General features: G+C 40.4%; 1 protein-coding gene across 1 annotated transcript in view; it reads right to left on the bottom strand.

Annotated features, from left to right (window-relative positions):
• The window catches only part of MYOM1 (myomesin 1), a 126350-nt gene extending 112410 nt beyond the window's left edge, over positions 1-13940 (bottom strand). Inside the window, exons 1-3 of the mRNA XM_083145139.1 lie at positions 13807-13940; positions 7579-7701; positions 5333-5546 (exon numbers count right to left, since the gene is read on the bottom strand). Coding sequence (XP_083001265.1) covers positions 5333-5546; positions 7579-7701; positions 13807-13940 — 471 coding nt within the window. The remainder of the gene's footprint in view (positions 1-5332; positions 5547-7578; positions 7702-13806) is intronic.
• Positions 13941-15991: the final 2051 nt, after the last annotated feature.

Below are 15991 nucleotides of genomic sequence, written 5' to 3' on the forward strand. Positions count from 1 at the left end.
AGTAAAGTCTTGTTCTTTATTTGTAGCAGGAAGTCAGCATACAAGGCAATTCCTCAGTTACAGCATAGCAGGTTTTCCACAGCATTCACAGTAAGGATACACTCCAGACAACACCCAATGTAATCCCCACATTCCCCACCTATCACCTAGCCTCTTTTTGGTATTGGGAGCCATGACCCCCTGCTCTGGACAAACAAATAAGAGGAAGTATCAGGTGCTGTTAATCAGCATGGAGTGATTCACAATACATCTTTAGCTAGCTGTGAAAACAGAACTTCAGTCCTTAGGGCGATAACTAGAACAGGTTGTCCACCAGTGTTTCCCATTAAAAAAGCATATCACATCTCCACCAAGCTCAGGGTCTGCTGCAATATATATTGTTTAGCTCATATATTGTTTAGCTCAGGTAACCTGGCACTTCCGTATATTGTATGCCAGTTAATGAGTATATATGTGCCCATAATCAGTGTCGGACTGGGGCATGCAATCATAGGGGCCATATGTAGGGGTGAGGCCAGTTTCCAATGGAGAAACTGCACTGGGTCTTGGAAGCAGATATAAGCAAGAGCTCACTACAGGCTGATAGACAACAAAGCCCTGACAAGGAGCTGTACCCAGAGCTGGGCTTTATACCTCTGGCTGTGAGCTGATTGGCTAAGGCATTCCCTTGCATAGGAGTCTGTCCTGACAGGATCCTGCAAAGTCAGATGACCAGGAAGTGTCATGGTGTTGCCCATGGAGGAGAATGGCGCCAAGGCCGGTATGGTGGGCCAGCAGGGATGCACAGCGGGAGGCCAGGCCGCATGAGTAGAATGCCGTAGGGGCATGCCGGATCACTGTGAAAGAATGCCACAAAGAGGCAACAGTGGGATGCCAGCGGGGGGGGGGGGGGGGGCAGCTGAGGATGGCCAGCGTTTCACAGAGCGCTGCAGGTAATACAATGTGTGGCTGGGGAACACTGACAGTCGTTTTGTGACACTCTTACAAAGTCTCATCACTAACAAGCCACAATTGACACAACTCAACCTATCGGAGAGGACAGAAACTTTTTTAGTTGGGGCACAACTTAAAACTAAGTAAAATCCTTTATGAGAGTATAGTAAAACCAAAGACATACATGGCCTACACACAAACAACATATAACTGTTTCATTATCACATAACATAACATCCAATCTTTGAATTGTCTGCTATATTTTTTGTCTAATATTGAACACAAACTGTTGGAATATACTGGCTTCTCAAATACTAGCATGTGCATGCAGCCCCTGCTCCTTCTCTCTTGAACAATTCAACCTCTACAAGTACAGAAGAAATGCTGCCATTGCTATAATCAACAGACATGACTTATACTATTCTGTGACCTAGTGCAAGCAGACACCCCCTTGACAAATGACCACAGAAGCCATGGGGGCAATATCACAGCTCGGCTGGTGCTGAAACTACAGAATAAAATCTACTACAGGTAAACTGAGCAGTAAAAGCTTTAGAGGCAGCAGATTTATTAAGCTCAGTGAAGTGATAAAGTGGCTGGCACTTTATGACTGGCCAATCAGCTTCTATCTGTAAAGGTACAGGCTGGGTTTAAAAAATGATTGGCCGGTGATAAAGTACCAGCCACTTTTTCACTTCACTGGGCTTAATAAATATGGCCCTTAGTTTTATGTCTAGTCCTTTTATCTCAGTAAGTGGTGCTTTAACAGCTGCCAACTCAAGCATGCCAAATGATATACAGAAATTTAAGTAGGGGGGAATCGAGTTAGCAGACATTGAAACACACTCTTCTATTGCTAATACTGTATTACAGTGTGCATGCTTGCGATAAGAAATAAGTTATATTTATGAAGGTTTACAATTTTTTAGACAATTTAACAGCATATAAACTGTTTCTGTATATTTTGCATTCAGCAGGACTAGTCTAAAAAACAAAACAAAAAACATTCTATATTTCAGCACAACCTACTATGGGCTGCATTTAGCAATCAATATTTGCAGCAAACATTAAGAACCATCCAAATGTATGTAGGGACCACGCAGGAATCTCCGATCCCTGCTGCTATCCCTCCTGCACTGCCGCTGGCCGCATCCCTCATAGGTTTCTACTGCTTCGTATCCATTGGCTACCGCCATTCTGAGATGGCGGTAGCTCATTGTAGCCTATGTTCTACGGATCGCACTGCCCCGACGGCAGTTCGGTCAGCAGGGTTGGCGGGGGTGTCAGCGCTAACTGTGCATGAGCAGAACCCCGGCTTCCGGGTCAGTGCATGGCAGGGATGGGCTCTTTTCGGAGCCCTGTCCCTGTGCCTCAGGTATGGGCGGTAACATTCAGCCCAGATCGCATTGTAAATGCGATCCATGATAAATGGGCCCCTATATCCCTAGAGCTAACCACTCATCTGATCTTAGTTTCTACTTTTATCTCCTCTTAAAGAAGCATTGAAAAGGAAGCCACTATGCCTTTGCTATGGGCACCTACAGTAGCACTATGAAGGATGTACATGTTCTATTTAATTGTTGCAGCTTTGTCCTCCGATAAGTGGCTTGTCAGGATGCTGCACATCTCTGCTACTTGACTTGACAGTTGAGCAACAAAATCAATTTGGTCACCCGTGGGGATGGAGAAATCCTACATCTTTCTTTTGTAGTGTTGGACTGGGGCATAAAATACCCATCAGAGGATCACGCAGGGGGTGTGACAGCCACCACAGAGGCTTACTAAACAGAAAGGCTACTACAGTGCATGGTCTGGGAAGGGCCCTTATATCAATATATAAAGTATATACATACTAAAAGTGCAGTATAATGTATCAGATTGATAAGAGCAATGCACGGTAGTGAATGTACTATAGCCCTGGGAATGCAGTATAATCTAACATAGTTATAAAAGGAAAGCACACAATGTCGATGCTGTCTATGTAAACCACATTAATGCACTCTACACCTGATAGGGGACTCCCGTAAGCACCAGACAGTTATTACCACTAGGATGACTAAATTGATAGTTACTTGTTTACTTGTTATGTTTTTGCAAACTTGGAAATAGCTTTTGACTATATAGCCAAAATCAATAGCAAGTTAGTTCAAATCGCACCATGTTTAACCACGTTCAAAATTGCTGGCCGTTTCTATGGATACGTGGGCAGGCCGATGCATCCTGGGCGTGGGCGGCTGACATCACATGACATCAGCCTCCCGCCCTGTCGTTGTCCCGTCGTTTGCAAATAAAAGTCAGTTGAATCTGACTTTTATTTGCGATGGCAGGAGAAATCATTTGATTCATTTAAATGATTATGATTTGTCCTGTTAGCGTCTCATGTGAGGGTCTTTGTTCTCATTACTAATCCCATGGCATGTTTCCGAGGGGACTCAGCGGCAGGGGGGGGGGGGGTATTCGGTGGGGTGTCATCTCAGGTGATTGGTAGGCTGTGATGTTCGTAGCTTACCGATCAAACCTGAATCAGGACATTATTTCTGTCCACTCTATCTCTCTCCATGGCTTATTGCATAGACTCTTATTGGTTTATTTACTAAGATGGGAGTTCTATTGAAGATGGGATGTTGCTAGGGGAAACCATTCAGATTCTATCTGTTATACTCTAGAGGTGATAAATAAATAAGTAGATTCTAATTGGTTGCTATGGGCAACATCCCATTTTCAATCAAACTCCCATCTTAGTAATTTAACCCCTTAGTCTCAATGGGATGCAGTCAAAATCCTGACGGTCAAAATCCCGACGGTCAAAATACCGACAACCATTGACTGACGGTCAAAATCCCTACAAGTTAAAAATACCGAAAACCATTCCCGACAAGGTCAAATTCCCGACAAGGTCAAAATACAGACATTTAAAATCCAGACAAGGTCAAAATACAGACATGGTCAAAATACCGACTTTTAAAATCCCGACAAGGTCAAGATACAGACATATAGAATGTAGACAGGTGAAAAAGTCAACATGACTTTCGGTCGACAGGTCGCGAGGTCGACATGGAGTGAGCAATGCGAGGCGCTGCGGTTGACTTCCAACTGTGTCCTTGTTGACTGTGTCGACATTCGGGTAAAAAAACAGTGCAAAAACCCATGTTGACCTCGCGACCTGTCGACCGAAAGTCATGTTGACTTTTTCACCTGTCTACATTCTATATGTTGGTATTTTGACATTGTCGGGATTTTAAATGTCGGTATTTAGACCATGTTGGGATTTTGACCTTGTCGGTATTTTGACCGTCGGCATTTCATACCGACTCCGTCTCAGTTGACAGTAAAATCTGTCAATTATATATTTCAACATTGGTTCTGTCTGATACATATGTTTGAATAGCTGGTATAGCTGGTGTACAGTTACTTACTAAATGTACTAATTATACTAACAACAATTCATTACATGTTCAAGTAATTTAAGTCCTACAAATTATGTTGCTCATTTGAATCCCCTCTTAGTGCTCTGCTCTTAATCTTGTCTCCTAATTTCTAGACAGCTGATCACGCTCACATATCACATGCGGTTATCTGTATGATATATTCAGACATGGAGGTGTGATAGTTATTTTATAGCCCAGAACATTTCCATTAGTTTGTCTGGTACATTGATTGCACAGTTATATTGTAACCGCTATTTGCCATGTCTTACAGGTCAGACTATAACACTTGTTCTAGATGTAGCTACAAGACAGTGGCCAATTTCTCTGCAGTAGAGATCTATGACCTGGAACAGACATTTCCTACATAGCACAGACAGAAAAGCCAATAAAACTAATGGTATCAACATAATGCGGCTTTCCCAGACAGCACGTGGAAACAAAAAATACAGTAAGGGCATTTAAATGACAACTTAGCTTCATGACACATTAATATCAGTTTTGCATTGCTCATCCCTCCCAATTGTAAGGGTTAGGACCTTACAAGGCAATTCAGCAATTGCCTGTAAAGGGGGCGAAGCCTCAATTGATAAGGGGAAGTACTTCAAATGTGTAGGAGTGGCTTGGCACCATGTTCTGAATTTTCATCATTTTAGGGGATTATCCAGTGTTCCCCGAGCAGCTGGGTAACCCCCATGCTCACTACAATATACTTTTTAGATGCAGTGCAATCACAGGGTCACCAACCTGCCCCCCCCCCCCCCCCCCCCATGAGACAATAAAGCCCCCTGGAGGAACAATAGTGGGATTGTCCTTCTGAAATAAGGACAGTTGGGAGGTATACGTTGCTGTAAGATAATAAAATGTTTAACATTTTATTTCCCCCATGAAATATCACTTTCAGGTCATCATAATGTAAACAGTGCACATTTCATATTGTTGATATACTTCTTGCATTTAATTTCTTCCATTACCGTCTTTTTGAGAGCAAGGCGCTCTGCCTTTTCCCGTATAGTAACACTTCTAGATTTCTTATGATATGCCTCAGTTTGCTTGGCTGATGAAGAAGCTGTTCTGGATACACTAATTCCTTCTCCAGAAGCAAAGAGGTTCCTGCGGGCAACATATCCAGCCGACTCTTTAATCCTTTCTTCTTCTGTATCAGTTATTCCACTAACATTTTCTTGGCTGTAATACGAAAAAATCTTGACAATTATTTCATGTTGATAGGTATCACATAATGCATATATAAAAATCAGTAAAAATCAGTAAAAAATTATTAATTGTCTGCCAAAATTTATACATAACCAGCTTTTTGGTGACTGAAAAAACTTTTGGGGGTATTTAGTTCACTCCAGTATTTTCAGCTAGCCCAAAAAAGGACTTTAGTATTTAACTGCGGCCATTTACGGACCATTTTTAGTCATGTTTCGCTGATGCAGTTTCACTTTTTTTAAAGTCAAAACATTGGGGAAACATGACTAAAAAACAGTCCAAAACTCCCACAAAACAAGTGGGTTGGCAAGTAAATCGCAGATCCACATGTTTTTTGGCAGTGCTACATTTTTTGGGCATTCGAAAAATCTTATTTTAATTGAAAAAGGTTGAATGTAATTTCGACCTAAAATCCCCGAAAAGCATTGTTTTTTTTTACTGTCAAAAATCCATCACGGAATTGTATATCCCCCCATGCATTTTTATTGCCAAATCGAGATGTGGGGGTAGATATACTAAATATACCAAGGCTTTATAAAAATGAAAAGTGATAGATAGAAAATGATAGAATCTGATTGGCTGTTATGGGCAATACTACTACTTTTCATTTTTAGAAGCTTTAGAAAGTCTGTCCTCTGGACACTAGCGGTCAGAGCAAGGGGTATGATTAAGGTATTAGGGCATCTTAACGTCAACTTTACTAGTTAACGCTAAATGCTGATTGGCATAATAGTGATTTAAAAATGATTTGATAAAATCCTAAAAATAACTAATTTGTGTTTGATACTGATATATTTTAATTTTTTTTTCAACCTTTATATAAAAGAACCAGCAAGGTGGCTAATGGAGACTTTTGCTTTTGGATGATAAATTACACTATGCTAGTAAGTTTTGGTATTGGTTTCATTTTCCTCAAGCTCCTGTTTCAGTGGGAGGTGACAAGGGAGCACCGATGGCTGATTAAGCTAGAGGTGACATAAATCACCGAAGGGGGATCATGCTGCCTTAGGGAACAGTTAGTAAGGAAGGGCTGCGTCTGGCAGCCAATGGGTGCAGTGGGAGGAGTTATTAGGGGAGAAAGGTCTGCTGACCAGAGAGTTGCTTCCTCTCTGGAGATTTTCCCCACCCACCCATCCCTATTTTCTGTCTCTATTTCTTCTTTGGGCGGCGGTAAAGAACGGTCATTTGTGTAGATGGAATGTGTGTACATTAGTGGGTGCGCTCTCCAGGCATCGATTGTCATGAGCCATACTTCTGTGCACGGAAGATGGCTGCCTCCACCGACACTGGTGGTTGGCTGGGAGAGTTGGTCACCAGCGATGTGTGAATGCTATGGTGACCCTACCCACCCCCTTTTCTTTAATCTGACCGTTCTTTAGTGCCGCCACCAATAATATAGTCTTTAGTTTGTTGTCAAAATAAATTTGACATTCGTTATTTTGAATCGCCAGCACTTGTGTCCGTGTCGTTATTTTTAGATAAGTTAGTAAGTTAAGTGTTAAGGGTTGTTAAGCATGAGAGTATCGATGGTGAATTTATGGAAAATCGAATACTAACTTGTCTAAAGTTGTACTGTATGCAGATATTAACTTAATGTTAAAGGGACTTTTTAAACTAATTTTCTCTTTATTTAAAAAAAAAAAAAAAAAACATTTTTGAATAAAAAAAAATATATAATTTATTTGTCTCTAGTGACAAACAAGAAAGAGTACTGCCAAATCATTTGCAAAAATACATTATTTCTGGTGTTCTAGAATGACAAAATATTTCAGTGTGTAATATATATTATGCTATGATAAAAGGATATGATCTGTAATATAATCCTGTTTCCATACACTTTCTGTTCTGCATACTGATAATAAAAGTGATTGGGAATTCCTTGCCACCCTGGTCTGGCGTCTGGCATGTGTGGGGCCTGTCATAGGAAACTTTGCAGAACAGGTGGGATGTAAAAGTCATTAGGATTGAGTAGCTGGATACCAGAATAAACATTGAGTACACGCACCGTCCTCTGAACACTGGAACCACGTAGCCCACATCATCAGTATCCGGGACAACATTTTTTGACCGCTTTGCTCTTGGACTCATCTTATATGAATCTTCTATCGTTTTTTGGGATGATTTTGATCTGCAGTAAATGCAACAGCTGTTATTCTGTGAACATATCAGCGCTACATACAGATTGAGTAAATACGTATATAATGCATATATTGTAGGATGAGCAATGATTAGCTAAAGGTCCCCATACATTTTAAATGGCATGTTGCCATGATTTCCTGATTCCCCAAAGCCACCCTGGATTCCTTGATCCTGACCGTTTCTGGTTGGAATTGGCAAATCTGTGACTTTTAACATAAAGAATTTCCCTGTGTCGGCACTTCTGGCCACATCAGGGAATTGTGTAAAAGGCCTTACCGGACACATGTATGGGCATCATTACTAAAATAAAATAAATATTCGGATTGGCTTGGTAAGCTGCGAACATCGCAGCTTACTGAGTTCCTGAAATAACGTCTGTCCAAATGCAGACCCCCTCGCCGCCAACTCCCCTCGTTAACATGCAATGGTATGTGTATTGAAAACATATCCCCTCACATGCCTCCGCTGCAGGAGAAATCAGTGGATGTCGCCAACCATCCAATGATATCTCCTGCCTTCACAAATTAAAACAATTTATTTCCATGTCCCAGGTCGATGTCCATGCGGGCCGCTGAAGTCCTGTGATATCAGCCGCCCGCCGATGGCAGGCATCGGCCCACTCACGTACTCATGGGAACGCCTGTTTTCATGGGGACGTCCATAAAATACTGGGAATTCCAGATGTTTACAAACAGCACGGTGACTATGCAAGTTGCCGAAGCCATTCGCAAAGGGGAGCTGCACATGCGCATAATAGACCATGCGCATGCAAAATCCCCAAAACATCGGGACAGGGCCGAACTCGCTATTTAGCAAGTGAATCAGAATGATCCCCTTGTAAACAAAGTGTCAGATTGTGTAGAGAAAACATGATAGTTCTCATTATGGTGCCCCAAAAAAATGGATTTAAATTAAACAAGCTTGAAGGCATTCTTCATTTTCACACTAATTTAAAGCCTTTGCGTATAACATAAAGTCATCTCTTTAGGGCTAGATCGGAGTTGGTATTAAAGAGGTTTGATGCATATGAATAACCTTACAAGGAACTAAGGATCAAATAGGGTTGAGGTTACTTAAAGGATTAAAAAAAGGGCAGAATTTATGAGATAACCGGTTCTTATCTGTCCTCAATTTCTATGTTTCGCTTACGGCTGACTCACCACAATCAGCCCAGAGGTTTGGACGTAGTGGTGAACAAGGTCAAATAATGTGCTTTAGCCAATAAGACCAGAGCAGCAAACCATACCTGATTGTAGATGGGCGATTAATTAATTCAGCCAACAGACCATTCGGCTAGGCAAGCCCAACCGTGATTAGGAATTTTGTCTAATTGTAACAGTATTTTGATATCTATTCCCTTTAACCACTGTTTTTGACGGGTTGCTGTAGGCTATCCTAGACATAAACTTTGATAATGTAGAATGTAAGCTTGTTTTTGGCAGGGTCACCTAGTGTTTTATGTCTACATATTTCCTTTGCTTGCATCATGACCCAGTCAAACTAATGGTGTTATGTTGTGTTTAATAAAACATAAAAATAATACACAGTCATTTTTAAAAACTTTAGGAAATGATAAGAGTTGTAGCTTTCCTACAGCTGAAGAGCTAATGTAACTAATTAATTTACTAATGCATTTCATACTATAAGTCAGGGGCTCCCAAATGGTATCCCTAGGCACCCTTGGGTGACACTAGGTTCTTGCAGTGGTGCTTTGGATTGGTGGTGCATAGCAAAAATCAATTTATTTATGTCAAAGTTATAGGCAAAACCAGTGCTAGTGGCTGCACATTCTAAGCACATGGTCAATCAGAAGCACAACTGTACGCCACCACATAACTGACCCTAAGGATGATAGGTACACCACAATTTACTTTGTTCCCCAAACATATCAATAATAAACTTTTATCCAAGGGGGTGCCCTGAAAAAAGTGCTGATACATTAGGACTCTGATTCAAGAAAGTTTAGGAACCATTGCTATAAGGTGAATGAAGCCCAATTTTAACCAAATATTCTAACTACATACAACAATAGTATTTGACTTAAAGACCTGACATTTCTGTAGCAGAAATAAAAACCACCAGTTTTGGTGAGTGTTGGTGTATGGTATGCATCTGGTTTTATGGCCTAAGAGCCTAATTCTGTTTTAAATCAATTACCGTAGATTTAAAGGTAATTTATTGCTAACTTGATGAGCAAATTGTGTTGTCAGAGTGTCAATGAATCTCATTTTTTTTGGGTTTGTCAAATTAGACTAAAATGATGTTGGTTTTAAATAACAAATTCAATTAAGACATTTGCAACTTATAGAACAAACATATAGGGGGAGATTTACTAAGATGTGTATTCTACTTCACATGTGCTGTTGCTATGGGCAACCAATCACAGCCTGTCTACTGTCTTCTAGAGGGTGCTAAACAAATAAGAAGTAGATTCTGATTGGTTGCCTATAGCTACATCACATGTGAAGTAGAATACGCATCTTAGTAAATTTCCCCCATAGTACTTTACACACATCACACATTGACCACGCTTTCAAAGAAAATATATTTTTCAATTGAGCTATAAAATTAATGTGAATTAACTTGTTAAAACACAGTAAGCATTTTCAGTATATGCTAATTGAGGGCTAAATTGGGTGGCTCTGTACTATTTACACATAGCTCAAAAGAATCAGGATAACTGAGAGCATTTTTGTAGTAAATAGATATTTTCTGCAGAATTTTTTTTTCCTGCAGAATACAGTGAAGTTGCTCGGTGCATGGTAATGAGTAAACTCCAACCTTTAAACAGTCATCAAATGTGTGGCAATTAGGGCCCCCATACACTATGCGATTTGAGCTTGAGTTCACCCGATTCTGGATGAAATCAGCCCAAATCGCATATGTATGACATCCGGGTGGGCTGCACATAAGATAAATTGGTACTTGTGTAGTTTCACGGCGCCCGATATATCGGAAGATTTTTGACCGGTTCATAACCCCACTATCCACTACGCATGGAGTTGATTGTATATAGTGTGGCGAGCGCAGTAATCCGCATCCTCTTGCCACGCTTATTGCTCGGTGGCTCGCTGCGCTTGCCACACTATATACAATCAACTCCATGCATAGTGGATAGTGGGGTTATGAACAGGTCAAAAATCGCTTCGGATCGCATCAATATATCAGCCGATATCGCATCCAACATATCGGGCAATATCGCATCCGATATATTGGGCGCCGTGAAACTACACAAGTACTGATAAATTATATGTGCAGCCTTCAGTGACACAGCACGGGTGTTTTTCAGCACCCGCGATGTATCGCATCCAATACGGTCCATATAGGTGTGTTCTAGCTGTGCTGCACTGCTGGCACACACCTATCTGCAGAGTGGGGAAGCGCCAGGCAGTAGAGGCACTCTCCCCACTCTGCAGCCCCAGCTGCGGTGGCAGGCAGGTTGTTTGAAAAGGGGAATACAAAAGAATGGTCATTCGCAGATTGGCTGAGAGAACTCGCATGTAAAAATGGCACATCAAGTACCAAATCATATGTCGGCCCTCCTGGGGAGCACAAGGGAAATCAGCCTAGTGTATGGGGGCCTTAACATTTATAGGAGAATGCCCAAACATTGTTGTTTGGTAATGTTGCCCATTCCAACTGAATTTGAATAAATGAATTTAGTACTTTAGTATTATTATGAGATTAAAGACTCAAAATATTGCAAAATTGTAAATGATTAAGAGTATGCAGAACTCTAAATTACATTTATAAAAAAAATCACAATTGATTAAAAGCAATGTAAACATAATGTATATAACGCATATAAACATGAAAATAACATATTGCACTTGTTATATAACTTTACATACAGTAAAAAAGTATAAATATATAAAGAGTGCTTAGTCTTTAATCCCAAGGAAGAAAGTTTACAGGGACCCAACAGTACAACCATTAACATAAATATAATTAGTTAAGGTCACTTGACTTACACAGCATTTGACTCAAGGGTTAATGTCCTAAGAGCTACACTGAGTAAATGGGAAATAAAATCATACAGTGACACAACGGGTAGATGTAAAGAAATTTAGAAGCTGATATTAAGCAGTAACAAAATAAGCACATTTGTGTTGGTAACATGAAATGTATGTAAACTATACTAAAGGTGCATACTCATAAGATTTTGACTACGCAATTTCCCTCAAACTCCCCAAAGCCCAGAACCATACATCCATACAAACTATATTTACTTGAGATTTTGACTATTTCCGAGTTTGACTATACTACAACACGACACTGTATACAATATAGTCAAAATTGGCTGGCCTGCGCAAACTGATTTTTCTTGTGATGCTGATATGCAAGCTGTATACGCACTGTGCAATATGGGCTAACTTTTCTTTGGTTTTGACTATATAGTCTAAATCGGAAGGTCAAGTCACATCGTATGTATGCACCTTAAATGTAGTTTGGTGGAAATACAGGAGCAGAGACAGATTGTAGAGATAATGGTGAATTGAAGTAGGAAAAAGTAATAATACCAATATTAAGGACATATATTTACTCTGGATATCAAGAAATATTTATTTATTCACAGAAAAAGTTATGGATTTGTTACAAAGGAAACAATTAGTTACAGAAGAAATATATATATATATATATATATATATATATATATGGATTTGTTACAAAGGAAACAATTAGTTACAGAAGATAGATATATATATATATATATATATATATATATATATATATATATATATATGGATTTGTTACAGAAGAAATAGATATGGATTTGTTTCAAAAGAAATAGATATGGATTTGTTTCAGAAGAAATAGATATAGATTTGTTACAGAAGAAATAGATATAGATTTGTTACAGAAGAAATAGATATGGATTTGTTACAAATTAAATAATTAGTTATGTATTTGTTACAGAAGAAAAAAATAGTAACGGATATAAGGTTATTGAGGAAAATAGTATAGTACAGTAAGGATGAAAGGAATACAGGGCCTTATTCTAGTTCACTCTTTCTGACAAAATCCTTCTTAGATGGCCAAAACCATGTGCACTGCAGGTGGGGCAGATGTTACTTGTGCAGAGAGAATTAGATTTGGGTGGGGTTTTACTTCAAAGTGAGATCTATATTGCAGTGTAAAAATAAAGCAGCCAGTATTTACCCTGCACAGAAACAAAATAACTCACACAAATCTAATTCTCTCTGCACATGTTACATCTGCCCCCCTGCAGTGCACATGGTTTTGGCCATCTAAGAAGGATTTTGTCAGAACCAGTGAACTAGAATAAGGCCCACAGTCACTAGGTTTACAAGCATTAGGTCAACTTCTGAAGGTCGACCTGGGTTAGCTTGACAGGGACATTAGGCCGACACAAGCATTAGATCGACATGGGGAAGGTCGACAGTCAAAAGGTTGACAGGTTTTTCACTTTTTTTGAGCCGACATGCTGACAGGCAGTATTCATGCTCTACAATACACTAGTGGGTGGGAGAATAAAATGATGTTTAGAGTGCAGCGAGTCATGCAAGGGGACGCGGTGCACTTTTGTAATTTCCATGGCGACTGTGTCGAAACCCCCACGTAGACCTTTTGACTGTCGACCTCCCCATGTCGACCTAATGATTCTGTCGACCTAATGACCCTGTCAACCAAACCCATGTCGACCTTCATGCATGTCAACCTACAGAGGTCGACCTAAGGTTGTAGACCTAATCTCTGTCTATACATACTCGCATGAAAAAAGAGAAAGTAATACACTTTAGATCAGGCATGTCCAAACTATGGCCCTCCATCTGTTGTGAAACTGCAAGTCCCATCATGCATTGCCACACTTTTGCTATTAGGGAAAGCTAAAACTATGGCACGGCATCCTGGGACGTGTAGTTATGCAACAGCTGGAGGGTCACAGTTTGGGCATGCCTGCTTTAGATGCATAGTAATTACAGTAGATTACTACATAACACATTATATATAAAATAACTTTTTGAATTGACAAAAGCTGAATAATATTTAAACAGAAAATTAAATTATAAATAAAGTAACATAGTGAAAAGGTTTGAACGAAATAAGAGGAAATAAATGTTTGAATCATTACCCAAGATAGCTGCGGTGGGCGGCAGAGTGGCATTTCTCTTCATGCTGGTACTGGCTTAAGGTGGACTGCAGATCTTTGTTGCGATAATCACGGTCAAAATGTTGAAAACGCTTTTGGTAGAAGGGCAAAGACATCCTGCCACCTCTTTTCACTGTTTATATTGGGTTCAAAAATAATTCCATTTATTTTATTATTTGTTGTTAGGAGTTGATTAATGGACTGTTGCACCCAATTAGTTCTTTTTTTCAGTGGTGTAGCATACAGGAGTGATTATTTGTTATGGGGGTAATTAGTACTTAGTATTTGTGAAGGGATATTGTGGGCTGTTGATCTCCACGGTATTGCCATCACCCTAAAACCTAGGGATTCTGGAGTTAAAATCCTTATATTTGGAAAAAAAAATCATTGGTTAAAAAGAGACAGTGGCCCTTATTCTGGTTGACTCGCTAGAACTGGGCAGGTAGCTGACATCCGGTGATGTCAGCTACACGCCCCCCCGCACCCGCATCACCGGGCAATTTCCATGGGAACGCACAGCATTTTCATGGGAATGCCCATGAAACGCTGGGCGTTACCATGGGCGAAATCCCCCGCCCGCTGCCCCCCACCCGCGGTCTTGGGTGTATGCGCCCAACAAACAATCTGTTCACCATGGCCACACGCACCCGGTGAATGCATATGCGCACTACAAAAGCATCATTCCTGCATGCAAATTTGCCGGAATTACCCCCAAGTTGTATTTTGTGTTTTACTGCATTAAAATGTGATTGGGAATTATTTACATATGTTCTTCACATCTGTTTGTCTTGAATAAAAAAAACGACTTTAATACAAAAATAATAACAAAAATGTACAATATACATTTCTTCACTTATCTCAAAATATCTCCCAATTCATCACCTCAACTCTACCCCAGATCTGCACCTCTCATCTAGGGGCAAATGTAGGACTTCTGATAGGGTTTTTTCAAGTTTTTGATTTTAGAGCGATTGTCATTCGCCCATGAAGGAACCATAATTAGCATGTAACAATCCATAGTCTGACCCAAACAAAATGCATTTCATGTGATACAGTACTTCAGACATATGTGGGCCTAATGATTATGGTAAGAATCAGATTCCCTCTCCACTTCAACGATTGAGCACTCAGTTACACAGACCCCCTCCACACACACACACACACATAGCAGATTTCGTAGGAAAATACTCTTATACTGGGCATGTGAAGCAGCTCCATTCTGCCCTTAATATTGTCTGTAGGCTTTGGGGAAGGGGGACTGTCCAGTACACAGTACTTAAATTATTCCACTTTACTCTGCCACGGCTCATATTAGGCTACACTATAGTGCCTCCTTTTCATATTGTGCCACATTGCAGTATTTTTTATTATGTAACATTATAGTGCCCTCCATATTATGAAGCCTTAACCAAACCACTTGGGCTAACACTTTTGGCTTACTTACGTTTGGGATTCCGATGTCAGCACGCTCAGTGATGTTCACAGCCTGGCACCGGTCTTCTGCAGCTAGTCAGGATGCCGGTTGCAATTGTGACTACAGACACCCCATCCACAACAGACATCCCGTCCACTGGGATGTTGCCACATCCCTTGTTGGACCCCATAATTCATACAATAAGACATTCCGCTTTCATCCAAGTCTTGCAGATTTCTGTAAAAATGCCTCTCTTTGGGAAGCTGCCCTCTTAAACTTATTAGCAATTGTATTGGGTTACCCCCCCCCCCTTTATGGTCAACTTACATTTATTCTCTTTCTATACTAAAAAAACAACCTACTGACCCTAAGCAACATTATTTAACGACTGTATCATGTAATACCACTAACCACTCTTTCCCATTATAATATAGAGCCTTTATGTATATTATGTAGCATTTATAGTTTCCTCTAGCCTCGTCTTATGTATTATTTTCTCATTTGTAAAATGCTATGGAATATACTTGCACTATATACTGTAAATCACGGGTGTCAAACACAAGGCCCGCGGGCCAAATCCGGCCCGCCAGACCTCGTCATGTGGCCCGCATGAGGAGATAGCACGCAGGGGCAGTGTGTCTAAAACAGGAGTGCTGCGGGCCGCGTCCACGTCCGTGGCCGCCTTACCTGTTCCTCCACTGTCGGCGGCCATGTTCCTGTAGGCACATATGTATGCGGCTACAGAAACATGGC

Source organism: Crinia signifera, chromosome 5 (genome assembly GCF_055691185.1).
Source record: "Crinia signifera chromosome 5, ASM5569118v1, whole genome shotgun sequence".
NCBI lineage: Eukaryota > Metazoa > Chordata > Amphibia > Anura > Myobatrachidae > Crinia > Crinia signifera.